General features: G+C 33.6%; 1 protein-coding gene across 3 annotated transcripts in view; it reads left to right on the forward strand.

Moving 5' to 3' along the window:
* Positions 1–1367: 1367 nt before the first annotated feature.
* Positions 1368–22612, forward strand: part of LOC143244925 (uncharacterized) — a 36852-nt gene continuing 15607 nt past the window's right edge. Inside the window, exons 1-4 of one of the 3 annotated variants that reach the window (XM_076490491.1) lie at positions 1368–1956; positions 5058–5206; positions 14029–14134; positions 14811–15518. In XM_076490491.1, coding sequence (XP_076346606.1) covers positions 1849–1956; positions 5058–5206; positions 14029–14134; positions 14811–15518 — 1071 coding nt within the window. In that variant the 5' untranslated portion in view covers positions 1368–1848. Of the gene's footprint in view, positions 1957–5057; positions 5207–13472; positions 13670–14028; positions 14135–14810; positions 15519–22612 lie in introns of those variants that run through there. The other 2 variants (XM_076490492.1, XM_076490493.1) reach the window with 2 other exon arrangements.

The raw sequence follows: 22612 nt of genomic DNA on the forward strand, positions 1-22612 counted from the left end.
AATAGCTGCTGTAATGAACTTAAATATGTATAACGTTGAAAAGAATTGTTTATCTTTAAGTCAACGACATGAATTCCTAGAAATAGTTCTGATCAAAAGAAGCACTGGAAGTACTTGTATGTTATATTAATGGTAATGCTAGTACTTACATGTTATGTTAATAGTAATGCTAGTACTTGTATGTTATATTAATGGTAATGCTAGTACTTACATGTTATGTTAATAGTAATGCTAGTACTTACATGTTATGTTAATAGTAATGCTAGTACTTACATGTTATATTAATGGTAATGCTAGTACTTACATGTTATGTTAATAGTAATGCTAGTACTTGTATGTTATATTAATGGTAATGCTAGTACTTACATGTTATGTTAATAGTAATGCTAGTACTTGTATGTTATATTAATGGTAATGCTAGTACTTACATGTTATGTTAATAGTAATGCTAGTACTTACATGTTATATTAATGGTAATGCTAGTACTTACATGTTATGTTAATAGTAATGCTAGTACTTGTATGTTATATTAATGGTAATGCTAGTACTTACATGTTATGTTAATAGTAATGCTAGTACTTGTATGTTATATTAATGGTAATGCTACTAAGGTTTCTGCCGTTGTTCCTGATTATGGACTACTGGCCAGAGGGCAAGCAGCAACACCCTACTTCTCACCATCCAGTTTGTAGGGACTGGCTGTCATTCTTATAACGCAGCCACAGCAAACAGGTTTACAAATAGTGCAATGTTTTGCACTAAGTGGTGGCAAGAACAAAGAAAAGATGATTATTTACTCTTAAAACTAGGCTTAAGCAATGCATTTTATACTATTAAATGCGGACAGCTCAATCATAATCAGAAGAATCTAACCGCTTTCTATATTTCGTACAATGTCAAGAAAACAAACAGTTTTGAAGTATTCGTTAGCTACTAAAGTCATATTCAAACTATAATATTGTTAATTTTCAGCAAAATCTGTAATACAAGTTTGTTCTTTTTCTGCCTCATTTTCAAACTTGTAATAAACAAGAAATAAGTAGGTTCACTAGTTAGTAAAGTTTAAGTCTACATTGCGTGAGAGGAGTGAATCAATTTTCTCCAATACATTACTGTCGTTGTTATTTGTATGCTAGTCATAATATAATAAAAATGTAATTTTTTTTTCCATTTCTTTATAACGAAATTAATACGCTACCACGAAATAAATCACACACACATGTATATATGTGTATACTCGTATTCTCACTTTAAGTTTCGATAACGGCATCATTTCCTATTAATTATAATTCCATAAGATACTTTAAATCATACGAGCAGATGTATTTTAATTTAGGAGATCTTAAGACTTACCACTAGGCGTCAGTACAAGCAAAGTGAATGTGGGAGTTTAAACCAAAATTTTTTCTCACCGTTTTAGTTTAGCAGTTCTATTTCTTTCCTCTCGACATTCCTTGCGAGTTATACAAGTTAGAAATGTTAGTTATATTTAGCAACGTCTAAAATCTGCGCTATGTCACATTGCATGCTACCACATCACTGGAACTTTACTCTCATGCATGACCATGAGTTTACTTCCTGGCTTGTACTACTTAATTCAATGATATAGCTTTAAACCTTCTATCCTGAACTGGCTTTACAATCATTTAGTGGAACCACGCGGCCCATACTTTTTCTTCCAAGTGGTATATTTCCATAAACATATAGGCTCAAGGCGCTGTTGGCACAGTTAATCAAAAATAACCCAACTCGAAACTGTTGTGCGTTATATTGAGAATAAATTCAAATTATATTTAATTGCATTTTCTTTCGCTTTGGTTCATCCGTAATCGAGATATTTCCACCGAAATGACACGAAGAGGCAAGCATCTGACCGTACATCTGACTGGTGGTGGACCGTGGGGTTTCCGACTTACAGGAGGAGCAGGAACGTCTGAACCCCTAAGTGTGTATAAGGTCAGACATAAAAATGGAAATAACTTTCTTAAGGTTATTAACAGAAACGTATTTCGCTTTATCTTTAAAAAAGAAACTGTGTGTCTTTCATGGTTTACTTAGTGGCAGAAAAAAATACGGCGTGAAGTTATATCTACACGTGTATCGAATACAAGTCTAAAAAGATTATATCATTGCATAGGTCATTAATTAGAACAAATTTGGATTACTGGTTTAAGTAGTGGGCTCTTTACCTTAGAAAAGATACTTAATTGTGAGAACACGTTCAGAGAAAAGCTACTGGAATAATACCTGGGATGGAAAGGTCAATACCTCTGAATTTTTTACTTATTATTTTTCTCTTGAAAAGAGAAAGGTTAGAGAAGATTTGGTTGAGATAATTAAAATTGTTACTGGGATTAATAGTGTTGACGCATCATCATCTTTCATTTGAACTTAGTAGTGTCAATAATAGGACTAGGATATACAAATATAAATGTTTAAAGGGTAAGTCATCTATAGCTCAGACAACTGTATTTCTTTAACAGAATTGTTGGCCATTGGAACGGGTTGCTTTCAAATGTAGTAGATGTAGGTAATTTAAGGAAAAGTTTGTATGATAAGGGTTGGTTTTAAGTATTTTAATGTTTAGTATAATTTGATGGATAGATTTTGATTTGTTTTGGAATTTCGCACGAAGGCTATCTGCGCTAGCCGTCCCTAATTTGGTAGTGTAAGACTAAAAGGATGGCAGCTAGTCATCACCACCCGCCGCCAACTCTTGGGCTACTCTTTTACCAACGAAGAGTGGGAATGACCATCACATTATAACGCCCCCAAGGCTGAAAAGGCGAGTATGTTTAGTGCGACAGGATTCAAACCGGCGACCCTCAAATTACGAGTCGAATGCCTTAACCACCTGGCCATGCCGGGCCTCTATGGATAAGACAGCCATCGTTTTCCTTTTATGTTATGGTTTTGTCCCTTATAAACATTTAAAGCATGGGTAGAAAATAAACATTTTTTAATTAAAACGCTACATATTGTCAAAAGATACACTAACTCTGATAAATTAGTGTTCAAAGAAGGAGAGATGGATTATGTAATTTTATCTGATAGTCATTTGAGAGTCTGATAAACCAAGAAACTGTCGCCATTTGTGCTTCAAATTACTTATGAATTCATTACTTTGTTTATTACTGAATATTTACTGATATGTAAATCAAAAGAGATATTGAAACAAAAATTAGTATTGTATTAATTGTACTAACAGCGGTTAGAATGTCTTATGTATTTAATGTTAAAATGAGTGATTTTTACTTTGTTGTTTAATTATTTCGTTACAACAAGTGCTGTAATGTAATTACTGAATATGATGCATATGAAGGCCCTTCACGCGCCTCCCCGCTAGTATAGCGGTAAGTCTACGGATTTACAACTCTAAATTTGCCGGTTCGATTCCCTTCGGTGGGCTTAGCAGATAGCCTTATGTGGCTTTCCTATAAGAAAAAAACAAACACACCCCTCAGGCTCTGAACAGTGAATAAAAATCGATAAGGTATTGGCAGTTTTAGGATTAAAAAACGTACAAGATTGTAATGTTGTGTAAATAAGAATTACCAATACAAAATTAAATGAAGTCCGATGTAAGCTGCCATGAACCTTCATCAGGCTGTAGTTACTTTTATAAATATTTTTTTTATTCTAAAGATATATGTATTTAAAATTATATTAAGCTTGTTTTAAGTGGCATTATTAAATAATAAATAGGTCTTTCAGGTACATTCGTATATATCTAAAATCTATATGTGCACATCTCAACAACAAATCAACAAACGTTTCTTCCTTCTTAATGGAACATGTAATAGCTGGTTACACAAGAAAGTACATAACATATTAAAAATAAAACCTTGAAATTCAACTTTAACTGAGCTATTGCCTTATAAAATATTAAACAAGTAGTGTGTTATAAGAGTGATCGTCATATTCCGTTATTCACTTTACAGTTGTCTGAGCGTAGGCTATGGGTGCTATTGACGAGCTATCCTCGTTTTTATTTTATCTGTTAAAAATTAGGCCATTATTTAGTTTGCATAAATATCGCATAAAAATACGAACAAAACCATCTTGAATTTTTGTATGTGTTTATAAAAGTGTAATACAACTTTTTGAGTGTTCCATAACTATAGACTGTGCATAATTATGTTATATTTTTAAAAATACTAGGTTTTATATCCATGAAATATGATTGCAATATTAATAAGTTTAGAATGTTTAGATTGAATATAAGGAAATTACAAATTTCCATTTGTAACGAGCACATATTATTGGTGTTGTTTCTTCTGCCCCCAGTGGCACAGCTGCATGTCTGCGGACTTAAACGCCAGAAACCGGGGTTCCGATGCCTATGATGGGTAGCGCATAGATAGCCCAATATTTATCTTTGTTGTTAACTTTAAACAAACAAACCTATCGTGTTTTGTTGCTAGTTCCTTAAGCCGCCAAAGAACATGTACTTAGTTTGAACTGTTACTAGTTGTATAGCTAATTAAATACAGTTCTTGCATGCATCACTGTCAGTTTTCGTAAGTGTTTCAGTGTTCGTTTCGTTGGATTTTGCACAAAGTTATTCAAGGGTCATCTGTGCTAGCTGTCCCTAATTTGGAAGTGATAAAATAGAAGAAATATAGTTAGTCGGTACCACCCACCCTCTCTTCTCAGGCTATTCTTTAGAAAAGAATGGTTCGATTGACCTCACATTAAAACAACTCCATAGCTTAAAGTGAGAATATGATAAGTGACACGTTTCGATCCCGCGACCCGCAGAATGATAGTTGCGTACCCGAAACTACAATCCATGCCAGGCAAAGTACTTCAAAGAGGCCTAACAATAATAAGTAAAATAGAACTTCTAGATTCTACTCATAATGTAGTTCACAACAAAAGTAAATTACTTAACAAATAAACTGAGAGCTTTAAGTTTAATAGCGAAACACAGTACACTCCTTCTGAAGGTGAGGTGTCTCTTAAGTAAATATTCATTCTCTCTGATATGTTATCATTAATTAAACAAGTGGTGTAGTGAATAACTCATTTTTGTATATAAAACTGTATTTCTACAGATACGAAGAAATAGCAAGGCACACACGGCACTATTTGAGGGAGATGTCATACTTACCATTAATGGACTGTCATGTGATAGTATCGACCTCGACAAAGCTACAGATGTCATTGACGATGAAAGAGACACTCTCGTTATTGAACTTCTCAGGTTTTTCTTTTGTTGTGCATATTAATGAAATATTGCTTATTTATTTAAATTAGAGTTATTGTGGTTAATTTTTAATACAATACAAAGCTATACTTGTTAGTTTTACCAAGCTATGAAAGTACTACAAGTGTCTTATGTATTAAAGAGAGTTCATTGTCACTTTAAATATTCCACACACAAATACGAGTTTTTATCGGATCACTAGTCTGGTGTTGTCGAAAGAGAAGAGGAAAAAATAGAAACACAGATTTGCGAGAAAAGCTAGTTGATTCCCTTGAGATAAGTATTATTCTATTATACAATATGTTTAAGTGGGATTTTTGTTTATTAGCATCCCATAGTTTAGGCTCACTACTTCAATAAGAGACGCATTTATGATACAGGAAACACTATACCTACAGAAAGCGAGTGATCATGTGTCCTTACGATTAAGAGAAGTACGAAAGGAAACTCGTCAAACACTGCTGTAGTTGAATGTTTAGTTGGTTGTTTTTTGAATTTCGAGCAAAGTTATACGAGAATTATCTGCGCCAGCCATTCCTAATTTAGCAGTGTGAGACTAGACGAAAAGCAGCTAGTCATCACCACATTTTGGGCTACTTTTTTATCATCAAATAGTGGGATTGACAGTAACATTATAACGCTCCCACGGCTGAAAGAACGAGCATGTTTGGTATGTCGGAGATTCGAAGTGCGACCCTCATATTACGAGTTGATCGCCTTAAACACCTGGCCATGCCAGGCCGTAGTTAACTGAAAGTGAGCATTAATGTATCGGTTTGAATGGTCAATCTCACTATTTGTTGGTTAAAGAGTAGCCCAAGAGTTGGCGATGGGTGTGATGACTAGCTGCCTTCTCTCTATGTCTTACATTGCTAAATTAGGGACGGCTAGCGCGGATAGCCGTCGTGTAGCTTTGTGCGAAATAAAAAAAAACTTTATTTTTTAAATTAGAAACAAGCTTCTGAGTTATGCTTTACTATATTTTTGAACGGCAGTAGCCTAGTGGTTAACATAGATACCCAGGCTGTAAAAGGAAGATTTACAGTTAATGTTCCTTTGCCGCAAAACCGCGGGTGCTCCATAAGAGTGACAATCAAATATCACTATTTCATTAGATAAGAATAATTTAAGACTTGTCGATGTTGCTGTTGACTAGGTGATTTCTTTATAATCTATTAGTCCTTAGTCGTAAGTCGTCCTTAGTGTCAGCACTTAGTTGCAACTGACTTACAATGCAAAACTTCGATGTTATTTTACCCTCAGTGGACAAAGTGTAGATGAAACACAGTGCAGCTTTGCGATTAGAAAACAACAACAATAATAGCCACTGATGACGAGAAAGCCCACTTGTAGAGAAAAATATATATATGTAAAAACGGCTCGTTTGGGTCGAGAAAACTTTTATGTAGAGGAGCGAACAACGTTTCGACCTTCTTCGGTCATCGTCAGGTTCAGATAGAAAGAGGTAACTGACCGATAGTTGACCGCATGTTTGAAGGGGGTTGTGTAACTTAGTGTCGGAATGTAGAGGGCATGCTTAGATGTTTGAATACATATATTTTAATATAGGTATAAAGGTGTTCCTTTGTATTAGTGTATTTTGAGCTTGAGTTGTTGTATAAGTAAGGCTTCTTTAATTTTGCGTTGTTTATGTTTGTTTCTTTATTTAGTATTTGGGTGTTTTCTATGGTTATGTTGTGTTTATTTGACACTTTATTCCTACCTTTGCAAAACCCACTCACGCACACCATAAATATACGGTATCCCCAAATCTCATAAACCAGATTGTCCATTACGACCAATAATTTCCACACATGAATCGTTTAATTACAATCTTGGTAAATACATAGCATAGGCATTCTCCAAATATGTAACATCAGCCAGCTCATCCAAAGACTCTTTTAATTTCAAGTCTAATCTAAATCAACTTAATCACAAAGCCTTAATGGCCAGTTTCGATGTTATATCCCTCTTTTCAGAAGTTCCAACCGCTTACGCCTGCAAGATAGCCTTAGAACTCTATATCCGAGACCCTAACCCATCTATAGACATTCCCAGCAACCAATTAGAAACCCTCATAGAATTCACCACGACGAAGACAAACCTCATGTTCAACAACCACAACTATATACAAACAAATGGCCTAAGCATGGGCAACCCAGTATCACCAGTTCTAGCCAATATTTTTATGACACAAGTTGAAACACAAGCAATTAACACAGCATTACATCCACCACTATACTGGTACAGATACGTAGGCGACACGATTGCAGGATTCACATCTACATAACACACACTTAATTTTTTCAATCACATTAACTCTATACATCCCAAAATTAACTTCACATGTGAACAGGAAGAAAGCAATCAAATATTACTTCTTAACCTCAAAATTACAAGAACCGATACACAATTTAAAACAGAAATCCACCGAAAAATCACTCATACACATTCCTTGTGACTTAGCACACGAAACAAAACAAAAACTCAACATACTAAGAAACCAAATAAACACAACCATAAAACTATACTCACCAGATAAAATTAACAACGAATTAGACAAAATAAAACAATATTTCATCAACATCTCAATAAGTTTCCTCCACAAACCGTAGAAAACATTATACGCACACACCTAGACAGAAAGCAAAATCAACCAACAAAAGTAAATATATCTCACGAATCAAAAAATCACGAAACCATATACTGCTGCATACCATATATTCCCGACATCAGCAGAAAAATAACCAACAATTGGCAAAAACTAGCAACAAAATATGACATTCCAGTTAACAATAAATTTATTCAAAAAACCAGGCATAAAACTAAGGTCTATACTTTGTAAAAACTACACTGACAAACACCACACCAACATTATTTATAAAATACAATGTGATAACTGTCATAACTTCTATATTGGAGAAACAAGTATAAAAATGGAAACCAGATTCACAGAACACAAAAAAGTCACCTTCACACGTTTTTCAAGACTGCAAATCAAATAAACACAACATTTTGAAGTTTGAAAAATTAAAACAGTAAGCGAAGCATTATTGGAAGTATTATAATTTAGCTGAAAAACTTAATGGCGTATAACATGAACTGTTATTTAATGTCTTTATTACAGAGTGTGTAGAATCTATATGTAGGGATAGTTAGGGTATTCAATACACATAATACAAATATGCATACTGAAAAAAACAACGGCATCAAAGAATTTTACTTTGAAAGATAATAGCTACTCGTTTGCATTTGCCTCTCTACTCGACAAACCCAAAAACAGTGCAAGAAACCATCGCTAAGATACCAGACTAGAAAGTGAGTAACTCATCCAATTGCTCATCTTTCTTCGTTTCAATGGAAATAATTCAACAACTACTTTATTAGTAGCAAAGTTTAAACCTAAATCCAGGGCACTGCAAGATGTCATCGATTAGTCGTAATAACTAGTAGTAATTTAAATTAATTTTTTTACAGAAATCTGATGTTACATTAAAAACTTAAGTACAGGGTGAATTAGGAATTACCATCCAATAATAGAAGAATATTAGCTGATCGTAACGCGTATAATACTCAATACTTTGTACACCGTACAATCGGTGTCTTTAAATAACCAACCCCTCTACTATGTGTGAAGTGAAGGAGTTTAAAAATCAATACACATAATATTAAGTTTTATTACATACATTCATAAGATATGCTAACTTTCAGTCAGGAGAAAACACATATAATAAAAAATATTTTGTAAATGTAAAATGATATTAAGGATGATAGTACCAAAAAGAATACAAATAAGAATATATGGATAATACAGCTATATAAAGATCATCTTTAGATGACTTTCAATATTAAAATTTAATGTTAAACTACGAAATACATACTTGACTTTAATATTATTGCAGTTGGAAGTTATATATTCTTGACTGTTGGTATGCAGTTTGTTTATCGTAATATCATGGTCATGTCAAAATAGGCATCAATCTAGCGTAAGTAAGAACCTAGAACTGGCGTACAAGAAAAGCTAAGTTAAGTCAATACGTGTTTTGATTATTATAAACTTTCATTACGAGGTCAGTTGAATTGACTGACTTTGTAACTATTTTGTACTCGTGCATTTTACAGAGCAACATTAAATCTTAATATTAAAAGTCATGAAGGGATGATCTATGTATAACTGTGTCATCCCTATATTCTTGTTTACATTCTTTTTATCACTGCCATCCCTACATCATTCTAGACGTGCTTAAAAATGTTTTATTACTTATTTATTTTTTAATATTAACGAAAATTGAATGATGAATTATCATATTTTTTCCTCATTAACACTTTAACACTTGCGTTCGTATTTTGATGATATTATAAGAAAACATTATAAGACGAAACAGTTACTAAAATGTTGCATATGATCAACCTAGATATGATGTTTATTTTACTTTTATTGTATTTTCGAGTAATTCAATAATGCAATCACTCACTTGCGGAAAAAGAACATGTATTAATCTAATCATAAATATGATCTATGATCAAAATCAGTTTCTAGACTACAAAGCAGTTTATACATTTAGCATCTGATAAGGTAATTAGGGAGTTAAGAATAAAGAATAAAAGGAAGGGAATACTTTCTAACATTGTCTTTCACACAGTTCCTGTACCATTAACTAGTATAGCTAAAGCTTTGATGTGTCAAAGTGATCAAAATGCAATAGATATTTTGGTTCCTAAAAATTCAGGGTTTTTCATTACTGGTACAAAATATTTTAGAGCGAAGATTTTTCACAACGTACGTCTTAGTATTCGTAACAGTTTAGCAAATTATTGAATCTAAGAGTACTTTTCATGAAAAAAAAATCTACTTTCTTTAAGAAGGAGCATCAATGATTGAAATAGTTGTAATGCATTTTCTCTGCCATTTACTGACTAGCAAGGCGAACCATTAATAAGGATGTGAATGTGAGCATATTGAAGTATTCATTACAGCCTTGACTAATGCAACAAGTAAAAAAGTTTCAAAACATTTCAGTAAATAAAAGTAAATATAAGGCATTTTTATCAACTAAACCTTTTCTTACGTAAACTATTTTATGTGTGGTATTCGTATGTAAATTTTATTTCGGAACTAAGTTATATTATGTGATTAAAAACAAGTAGTTATGAACACAAAAATTTAGACAAAAATACACAAATTGTCAACTACTTTATCTGGATAAGCACCTATAAACATGTACCTTATTAGTTATCAGTTAAGCAAAAAAATAAATAACAGTTGGTACAAAGTGCTCCTAGCATATTTTGCTTGTTAGCTTATTTGACTGTAAGATATAACAAGTACATTCTACAGAAATAAATTCTCTCACACAATATAATTCCAATATAATTGTTTGTTTGCTTTAATTGGGTCAATTAAAATAAAGAGCTTCATTCAAATATTTTACCAACACTCATTTGATCTGTGAAGGCTTAGCTTATAATTATATGTAAATAAAGTTACCGAGTTTGAAGAAAATTTTACCTATTTCGGAAGACGTTTGTTGTCCAAATATATTTATAGAAATGGGTATTTAAATTGAAATAGAATTAACTTATTTGCGTTCGTGACGTTAAAGGACGACTTCTTAGGCGCGCCAAAGAAGACGTTTCATTACCTTGGTATGCAAAAGGACCTGTCTGGTGATTCAGTTTGGTAGGCTACTTGTTTCGCTTTTCGGTCCGCATTTTTATAACAAACAAAAGAGGGTCCAAGAAAAATTCTTAAAATCAAAAACGCAAGAAGAGTAGATGCCAAGAAAAAAAAAGGAAATACATATACATTTTCTACATCAAAAAAAAATTGTACTAGAAATCGTGAAAACGTGAATGTTGGCCAATTGGCAAGAAAAACAAGACCGAACCTTTAGTGGAGGTTAAGCTATTAAAGAAATAAAGAACAATTTATGCTCTCGAGATCAACACAACAAGTTAGGACTAACGAAAAATCTACAACTCATCCAGATGACTGCTGGCATGAATCCACGTAAGAAGATAACTTGTTAAAGCTTCGAAACGTGCCAGAAAAGACATTGCGTTCTGCTAATCTCTGTGTGAAGATATAAATAGAACCTAGTGTAACAGTATATAAACTTTAGACCTTTTACCTGAGATACTCTAGAGAAGTTCTTGCGTAAGACTTGTAATTGCTTTTATTAAAATTTCTTAAAAGTCTAAAAATAAAAATATAAAAATCACTAAGTACATTTCAGTAAATTATTCTTTTATTACTGTTATTTAATTTTCGCTTATTTATCAACTATCGGTATAAGAATATATTGAACATCGGAAAATGGCTAAGATGGTCAGACCAAAGAATCTTTGCGCACATAAAAACTGGGTTTCGATATCTGTGGTTGACAACGCACAGTAGCCCATTGTATAGCTTTGTGCTTAACGATACAACGAACAAAATATGACACGAGATTAAAGGACTTTTAGCTTTATTCTTCTCACTAAGAATGCACAACTACACACATTTATTTATGCGCTGTTTCTTGCTTTTTTTCAGAAATGACTGTTAATTCTAAACTTACGTAGGCCAAGAGATAAGAAAAGATGAGTTGGACAAGTCTGTTTATTTATATTATTCCCACCAGAGAAAATCAGATAAAGAAACATTCGCTCAAGGCTATTATTGTTTATATATAAAAACGGCTGGTTTGAGTTGAGAAGTTATTAGTAATATTTATATTTGATTGATGCTTTTGTTGAATTCCAAGCAAAATCACACGAGGTTTATTTGTCTTTAATTATGAAGTGATAGACTAAAGGAAAGGCAAGTCGTCAGCTCAACCCATCACCAGTTTTGGGAAACTCTGTACCAGCGAGTCATGAGATTGTCTGCTACATTATAAGGGCATTATACTTGAGGGAACAAGTAGTTTCGGTGATGGATTTCGATCTGTGCCACGCAAACTACGAGCTGAACGCCCTAACTACAAAGCTATATTTATATTACAATTTGTAGGAATTTGGCCCATACAATATACGCAAATTTTTTTTTTGTTGGCAACATTCATAACAGCTTCTCTTGTTTATAAATAACAAAGCCCTTGGCGATTTAGCAGTAGACTTGGGGTTATAACACTAGAATTCAAGTTTCGATCCATACAGTGGACACATTGCAGACAACCCATTGTGCAGCTTTGCTCTATAACAACAATACCAAGAAATTCAGCAAAATTCGTACTTTAAGTTAGAAGATGTTCTAGCATATGCTTTTATCTTAAGACCAACGAATTTTTAGTTAAAGAAACTTTTAATTTTTGTGAGACTTGAAACTGTGTAAGTATTAACTACTATTCATGACAATATAAAATACGTAGGGTCCACACACATCAAATTCAAACAAACTTGGTGAAACCATAGAGCTTTTAAGAGATAGACTTATCTTCAAAAAAGAGTAAGTTTACCTGTTGAGATTTCTAAAAATAAATTGGATTTGTTTGGATTTAATGAATTTACAAAATGTACATACGACATATCTATACCTAAATGATATCAAACCGCAAGAGTCAGGCACTTTAAGATGTTAATTATATTTACATGTGGAGTTTCAATGATGCAATGCATACCTAACGCTTTATTTACTCACACTCATTAGGCATATCACTACGATAATGTAAATGCATAATTTCTTGTGTAAGTTTGTAAAATTAATCATAAAGGATTTCTTGATTCTATGTACGTAAGCTCAGTTTTATTATGTGACTCCGAATGTTCGTGTTTTAAAAGCATAATTTTAGAATATACTTGATGGAGAACCAAAGGATGCTTCTAAACCACTTTCTGGTTTTATGCCGTTATTAAAACTTATAAGTAACATTACGTCGTCATCGTGTCGCCTTTAACAGCCCCAAATTTTGTAGCGACATAAAAAAACATAACTTCCAAAATTTTCACGTGATATTCAATTCTTAGCTGCTATAATATCTAAAATTTAACGTGCTTAGACTAAAACATGATATTACGGGTTAAATATTTTCGTAATATTTTCATTTTTTCAAAGTGGAAATATTTTCATAACAAAATTACAGTTATTCGTTTTAGTCGCAATATTTGACAAATCTTCATACGTTAGTCATGACTATTGTGTATTTCGTTATTAACCTTGAATGTACCATAGGGCTCACAACTATTTCGGGCATAGTACAGTGTAAACCTAATGACAAGCAAAACGGTAAAAAAGCCCTGAGATCTATACTTAGACTTTATTGTGAATTGATGGCAAGATCTCAGTTATTTGAAAGACTTAGTACAAGTTCCTATTTATACAGGTTTACCACACGTTTGCGTTTCCCAGTGATAACAGCCATAAGTTCTTGGTCGAGTTAGAATTAATGGTATGTTTAGCATTGTTTTGTAAATTTTGCATTCAGAAACAAAAGGCTCAACCCGTGGATCGTGCATTAGCTACTGCAGCTTTAAAAAAATGTAAGTTTTTACTCTCCAACGCAAAATACTGTTAGGTAAAATTAGGTAATATGTTTACGAGAATGTAATGATAAAACTGCTATCCAAGTAATTATTTATACTTTATATTAGCAGCTTTCGGGAATCAATGTCCCAATAATCTATGTAAAGCCGTCTTAAATTGGGAATAGATGAAAAATAATTTTAAATTATCTCTAAACTTTCATTCGTATATTGTATCGCTGACTAAACAAATAGATAAATACCAAAATTTACACACATAAGTTACTGAAAATCAATGTAACATATAATTATAGTTATCTATCAGTAGTTGGGAAATGATAGCAGTTTTATTTTCTTTCTCTTTTCCCCTCTGACAGGCAGCAAGTGGAGGACAATGTCGCACCAAGTAACATGGTTATAGAATCGACACCTGGCCACAAAACAGTAACCAGACAAGAATACAGTAGGCAGTTTCATAAAAAGGTAAATAATCGTAATCGTGTGTGTTTTTCTTCTAGCAAAGCCACATCGGGCTATCTGCTCAGCCCAGCGAGGGGAATCGAACCCCTGATTTTAGCTTTATAAATCCGGAGACATACCGCTGTACTAGCGGGGGACAATCATAATCGAACAAGACTTCATGCCTTCTCAAAACGACGGTTGATCATGACACCTTATACACAACAGAATTTTTTTAAGAGGCGTTTGTTTTTTATTACAAATGTGTGGTTTCATTTTAATACTACATAAACCCCTGTTTATTTTGTGTATTTCTTTTTGTAATTTGTAGTTTTGTTTGATCCCATGGTTGAAATATAAAATACAGAAAATGGTAGTCTATGATTGTCAAAACTATATTCTTTTTATTATCAAAAATGCAAACTCATCTTACAAAACGCGAGAAACAGCATAAAAGATCGTGTTTTTGAACAATAATTTTCGTTCTTTCGTGTGTTTTTAATGTTTGGTACATTTAATATTTAATAATTTCTACTTTTTGAATGAAATCTTATTTTTCCGACAAATTTATAACATCGAAGTATTTGTGTAATAATCTGATTTAATAATAACTCTCCATTTTATTCAAATTAGTAAGTAATTACATACAAATATCTTGTATATGCAGTTATTCAAATATTTCTGTATATCATACTTTAAGATAATCAAAGAAAGCAGTGACTTCGGGCATGCTTCAGTCTCAGTACCAGTGCAGTTGGAACAACACTTTACGGTTCAGAACGGAGTCCAGAGAAAAATCCCTCTAGCCTCAGAAACGATTAAAGACTCGAAGCAAGATGCCTCATTAAAGAAAGCAGAAAGTAAACCCCCTACGACTGACGTTTCTTCTGTCGGACTGAAGGACAGCGTCATTCGTGATTTTAATCAAGAAGTGATATGTGATGATAAAAAGTACGTAAAGAAAACCTCGGAAACACTATTCGAAAAGCAAGGCCATATCGAAACAAGGAAACAAAGTACGAAGGAACACTCATATGTGAAAAATGACGACTTACATCAACTTGATGATGTACAAAGTAAAATTAAGCCTGGAGTATTATTTAGTAAAGAATTTGACTTTCCAACAAACAGTGGTAGGTCTCGAATAATTTCTGAGCAACCCACAGAAATTGAAAAGACATCTAATACTGAAATTCTCAGTGAAGAATCCCCAGGTTATGCGAAGTTGTTTAAAGTGAAGAAATACGAATCGACAACGTCAACGAAAAAAAGTTCTTTTTGGGACCCGTTAGCTTCAAGTGCTCTGTCAGCTCCGAAAGGTGGTGTACCAATCTTCAACATGGATAAACCAAATACTATTGCTACCATGTTTCCGTCGTGTACAGGGTCGGTAGAAGAGAAAGAAAAGGTAAATATTTGTATAGGTTCAGTAACAATTAATGTAAATAACTTATAAGAAAGGTTTGTTTATTAAACTGAATTGTGCGAAAAACTAGAGTAGGGCTATCTTCGCTAGCCACCCCTTATTTAGAAGTGATAGACAAGTGAAAAAGTAGACAGTCAATACTGCTCACTAACGACTCTTGGATTACTCTTTACTAAGAAAATGTGGAATTGCCGGCAGATTGTGGCCCGGCATGGCCAGGTGGTTAAGGCGTAAGACTTGTAATTTGAGGATCGCGGGTTTGAATCCCCATCACACCAAATGTGCTCGCCCTTTTGGTAATGTAAGACTAGAGGGAAGGCAGCTAGTCATCACCACCCACCGTCAACTCTTGGGCTACTCTTTTACCAACGAATAGTGGGATTGACTATCACATTATAACGCCCCTACGGCCCTAGTGTAGCTTTGCGCGAAATTCAGAAACAAACAAACAAATCGTCAGAATGTAACGCCTCCATGGCTGAAAATGTAAAGATGACGGGATTCGAACTTTGTCCAGCAGGTTGCTAGTCGAACATTTAAACATGTTAGGTCTGGAAGGAGATATCTCGGTGCATATCAACATCAACACTTTAGCTTTTAGGCTAAAGTGATAAAGGTACAATGTATTTATAGATTAATAACTAAATTAAGCATTTAAACATTGGCCATAGCTAAAACTGTTTCCATTGGGTGCTCCATGTTTTTGCCATCTTTAACGAGCAAGCAATTACCCATTGTTGGTACAAGAATAACTGTTTTTTCAACAATAACGGAGTTTGTTTCACGTTTGAAGTGGCAGATATTCTATAAACATAGTAGGTAGTGCAGTTAGAACTGTAAAAGACGTTTGTCAGGTGTTAACCTATTAAGTAATTATTTAAATAAGTTTATCTTTTTCGCACCTTCGCAAGAAACATGAAGTCAATTCTTAGCTCCGGTTTTCTGCGGCATAAACGAATAAGAATTGTAACACATGTCACTACCTGTATATGATATCAGCATTTCTCAGGTTAACATTCAGTCATCAACTAACACTCATTTTACAGTCGAGTAGGCTGAAAAGTGTCTTTCTCAACGCCAAGCCTCGAACCCTCAACATAGGCCACAAGGCCACATTGCTTCAAACACTTTTTTGACTATTAAAAATGGTACATATTCACAACGAAGCACTCTTATCATTTTTAAGAAAATACAGAAAAAAGAAAACAGGTTTAAGGCGTTGTTAAATTATCTTGTGGATCTACGGTAGATTACATTATTCTATAATACGTCGTGTATTTATACCAAAACGTGTGTTTTCTTATAGCAAAGCCACATCGGGCTATTTGCTGAGTCCACCGAGGGGAATCGAGCCCTGATTTTAACCTTGTAAATCCGTAGACTTACAGCTGTATTATACTAAACAAATAGAATAACACATGTATTATAACTACTTAATAAATTGCCATCATAAATTGGCACAGAATAAAAAAACATTGGTTACTTACCTTATTTTTTGTCATGAGGTGTCATATTTTATCTCCCAAATTGTTGTCGGTGTGTCAGTGTTAAGTTTACAAGCTTATAATGTTAAAATCTGAGGTTCGATCACCGCCGTGACGAGAACGTAGCTTACCTATTTTATAGCTTCAGCTTTTAAAAAAATATCTATCTGAAATTTACTAGATCTGTTTATGAGTATTTCGGGCCCGGCATGGCCAAGCGTGTTAAGGCGTGCAACTCGTAATCTGAGGGTCACGGGTTTGCATCCCCGTCGCGCCAAATCTGTTCGCCCTTTCAGCCGTGGAGGCGTTATAATGTGACGGTCAATCCCACTATTCGTTGATAAAAGAGTAGCCAAAGAGTTGGCGGTGGGTGGTGATGACTAGCTGCCTTACACTACTAAATTAGAGACGGCTAGCACAGATAGCCCTCGAGTAGCTTTGTACAAAATTCAAAAAACAAACAAACAAGTTATGAGTATTTCAGAATCGAAGTGGTATAATTATTTGTATGCTCTTCTTTCATTTCATTAATTACACTGCACAACAATTTTTTTGAAAAGGTTTGATTCCTGAAAGATTTTTGCTGATTGTGACAGGTACCTGGTGGATACACACAAATATAGTTTTGGTTTTGCTTCATCACGTAGGAACTCTGAGAAATGGACAGTTAACTGTTTACCGGCAATAACGTATTTAATTGTGTTTATGTTTCTAATACGCTGTTAAGTTCAACATAATGAAAAGTGTTTTGCTCCTGATTTTCGTTTGTATTCAATGTCCGGTGCATCATGTTGCAGTGTCCGACAGTAGTCAGCAAGCATTGACGGAATCTAGTTGCCCTGATATCGTTTTTCCATTGTAGCAAAACTGAAGATTTCGATGAAACAGTACGTGATGGGCAAATATGGATGTGATTTTCGTGATCAGCAGCCAAAAATCTATAAGGAACACCCAACAGTGTTCAAGGAGCAAAAACTTTGTTGTGCAGTGTTATTATTTGCTTTTACACAAGCATATTGTTCCAAAATGTGAAGTACCTTTTAAATGTATTTGTTTGCTTTACAGTTCTTGTGAAAAGCTGCACAAATTGTTATATACACATAATTATAACCGTCTCTAATTTTGAACTAATAGACTAAAGGTGTGTGTGTGTTTTCTTATAGCAAAACCACATTGCTATACATCCTGAGCCCACCGCGGGGAATCGAACCCCTGATTTTAGCGTTGTGAATCTGTAGACTAACTGTTGTACTAGCGGAGGGCAGAGTAAAGGGAAGGTACCTGACAGACAGATATTTTATTCACGTTTTGTATAGATATTCAAGCTTATACAAACTTTTATTTGAATACTATTGTTTTAATCTAACTGGCAACATATGTGTAAAGCCTTTGTCATGTCTTTTCATACTTTTAGTTAATAATGTCTAACAGATGAAAATCACCTTGTAGAAAACTAAAAAGTCACTTTTTTTGCTAATTATAATGATTTAATCATTCCTTTTTTTCGTAGTTTTTAGCTCAAACTTTTGATTAATTATTCAATGATTAATTACAAAAAATTATTTAAAATTTTCTATGCATGAATACTTTTTTTTACGCGCTATGAAAATAAATGATTGATCTATTTTGAGAACGAACATCTCTTATTATCATCGACACTAACTCAGTTTACTTCCAGTAAGTTGTTCAGAAATAGCCGAAGAACTACCATATAGTGAACACCAAGCCAACCAACTTGTAATCGCGCCAAAATTACTTAAGAATACCCACGAAATTAATTTGTTAAATAATCTAAAATAAAACATTTTTTTTATTTGACAGTCGGGTGAAATGGTAACGCAGAAATGCAGTCCTTTTCAGTTAATAACTAAAACGTCACCAACGGCATATCTGAACAACGAATGTTTTATCTTTTTTACATTTATTATTTTTGATTAAAAGTTTAAAACCGTTGAAGCTCAAAATATTTTGTGTGTACCAGTGTAATATAATGACTAAATAGCAGCTTTAACAAAAATTGAGGTTGTCAACAAACTATAAGTTGCAATTAATGTGCCAGTCGATATTAACCTATCTTTTCGAGTGGATGAAAATAACATGATAAAAGAAATATTTTGCATTAAAATGTTTAAGTATTAAATACAATGTCCTGACATATGAATATAAGCACTTTCGAATCCAATGGTATTGTATGAAATACCCACAATACTTCCACGCTTATGATATGCGTAATTCTACCGAACACGAACTTTTTGGAACATGGAAAAGTGGAAGCTACCAGGTATTGATGGGCCTGTTTCTACTCAAGCTATATACTCTGCCCATTAAGGGGAGCCAGTAGACTCACCTCTGCCCCACAGGGGATCCTGTTTTTACTCGTATTGTATTACAGAGAAATATCATGAATGTCAACTATATTAAAAGTTTGTTTTATAATTCTGCGCAAAGCTACACGAGGACTATCTGTGCTAGCCTTCCATAATTTAGCAGTGAAAGACTAGAGAGAAGGCAGATAGTCATCGCCACCCACCGCCAACTCTTGAGCTACGATTTTACCAACGAATAGTGGGATTGACCATCACGTTAAAACGCCCCCCACGGCTGAAAGGGCAAGCATGTTTGGTGCGACGGGGATTCAAACCCAATATTCTTATCAAGCGGAATAGAGATTTTGTTAACGTGTTAAATCCAGAGCTTCAAACGGAAAGGAACAGAGATTTTTTTAACATTGTAAATCCAGATCTCCTCTACCTTTAACGTTCATCATCATTGAAGATATTCGGAAAGTATTATTTCATCAAAAATTAAATAGAAACTCGTACGCGTAGGTAGGTGTCTCTGTGTGTGTAAATGTCGTCAATTACATAAATAAGCAAACATAACAGCCTTCATAAAAATTATGTGCAAAGACAGATAAAATAAAAGAAATGTGAAGATTTAGTTTGAGAAGTCTGGTCAATTGTTGTCATTGGTTAAAAGCGTATGTAACCTAAGTCTAATCCTTAATCGGTTATTTTCTTTATTAACTTAATACTAATTAGTTTATATCTTAGAGTTCAGATGCTAGTCTATTTCCTCCTTCAGAGAACACCTGACTGTATATGGTGGTAGGAGAAACGATTCGATTTTCGGTCTATTCCTTAAAAAGACTGGTGTGTCATCCACTTTTTTGGAACCTCTACTATATATACATACCTACAGAGCCTATACCACAACTATGTCTCTTGTATTCCAACATTGACAGATGTAGTGTGGTTGACATATTATAAAGTATGTGTGTGTTATTCTTGTAGCAAACCCACATCGGACTATCTGCTCAGCCGTATTTTAATATATTCATAGTCTCTTTTGTTTTCCCTCATGTGTTCTCAACATTAGTTCTTGACTCAACCATCTGTTTGGTTTAATGACGTTTAGCTGCTTCGTACGCCAAGTGTTAATCATATGAATGTGGAAGACTTTTTATTCTACAACTTTCTTCCAGCATCTTTTTGGTTTTTAGAGTTGTCGATAAAAAAAACCAGTTTAAGTGGCTTAAGCGTTTCGTTGCTTTTAAAGCACACGTCCATTTTCCGAACGAAAAGAAATCAATACACACAAATATGGTATATTATATAGATATTATTAAAGAACATTCATCTGTACGTAAAGGTATTCAAAGTATATTTCACAATTATAGTCGCTATTTCGAAATTATTTGCCACGAATGTTATAAATGTGAAAGAAACAGTCCCTCTAGTGTACTGTAAAATTGGTTGAGTATACACAATTTTTATTATTGTCTAATACATATAAAGGTATTACAATTACAAAATCGTAGTTACTTACAACACTACTAATTGATTTCATCTATATAAGTAGGCTTAAAGGCTTGTCAGTATGTATATATGTATGTGTGTGTGTGTCTGTGGTGGCTAAGAGTTTTTTCGTAGATATGATTAAGAAACAAACTTTCTATCTGACTGGAAATTAAATAGATTGCAAATATGTCGTACATCACTTCATGAGGCCTTTGTAAAGCATTGGTTTCCGCACGGTAACCTTATTGTTCTGTTTTATAAAGGCCCGGCATGACCAAGCGTGTTAAGGCGTGCGACTCGTAATCTGAGCGTCGCGGGTTCGCATACCCGTCGCGCCAAACATGCTCGCCCTTTCAGCCGTGGGAGCGTTATAATGTGACGGTCAATCCTACTATTCGTTGGTAAAAGAGTAGCCAAAAGTTGGCGGTGGGTGGTGATGACTAGCTGTCTTCCCTCTAGTCTTATACTACTAAATTAGGGACGGCTAGCACAGACAGCCATCGAGTAGCTTTGTGTGAAATTCAAAAACAAACAAACAAAACTGTTTTATAAAACAATAAATCAACCCTAACTGAAAGCGATGAGCGCGTAAAACACCACAGTTCAGTTGCATTCAGGGTGATGAAAATACATACAAAAGTTGGAAATATAATTTTCTTGTTCTTGAGATAGTTGAAAAATAATAAAACGTAAATATTAAACAAATACCAATTTTGATCAATTTTTCTGAGAAAATACATATTGATTTACATATAAAGGTGTAATTTTAGATATTTGAGAACATTTTATATTTTAATTTGTAAGATACTAATACAACACTTCGCTACAAATAGGATTGAATATAAAATATATTTTTTTAAACTGTAACAACGCTTAGAATAAAAGTTAGCACTTACCACAAACACAATTAAATAAACGCGTGTCTGGCCAGGAATTGACACTAATGTTAATGAACAAAACATAAATATAAATCTTAATTATTTCAAAATAATGGAATCATAAAAATAACGAAAAGAATAAAAAACCTAATTCCATTAAAAAATAATCACCTTTCTATATTAATAACAATATATAGTGATAAACAACAATAATTCACTAATTATCTAATGACTCAGTTTATGAAACTTATGGTAAGCTATTTATTCACTGCTTAGACTACGAAAGTACATATTATGTTATCATAAATTTACATAATCTATTCGTGGATTAATATTATCTGTTCGTCACTGTTACGGAAGCTGGTATCAGTTTCATAATACATATATATATATACTTAAAATATGCGTAATTAACTAGAAGGTGAGTTGGCGTTTTGATGTAACTAAATATTCATAAAGAAATTAATCGCTAGACGGAATAACAAATGAACGACAAAGAAAAACATAACTAAAAAATAGAATTCGCTATTACATAAAATTATTGGTTTCATTCGTTTGGAATTTCGGACAAAGCTACAAGAGAGCTTTCTGCGCTTGACGTCTGTAAGTTAGCAGTGAAAGGATAGAAAGAAGGCAACTAATCTTCATCATCCACCGCCAACTCTTGATCTACTCTTTTAACAACAAATAGTAGGATTGACCGTACATAATAACGCCCTTACGGCTGAAAGGACGAGCATGTTTGGTGGGATGAAAATTCGAGCCGCAAATTGTTGAGGCATCACTTTGGTGAAACATATATGAAGCTTTATGATAACAGTTTAATAAAAAAAATGAAACGCAGTTTTCTAGATAAGCTGAATTAATAACAAACACTAAAATATTTACCTTTCTAAACGAAACATTATATATGA

Source organism: Tachypleus tridentatus, chromosome 2 (genome assembly GCF_004210375.1).
Source record: "Tachypleus tridentatus isolate NWPU-2018 chromosome 2, ASM421037v1, whole genome shotgun sequence".
NCBI classification, from domain to species: Eukaryota; Metazoa; Arthropoda; class Merostomata; order Xiphosura; family Limulidae; genus Tachypleus; species Tachypleus tridentatus.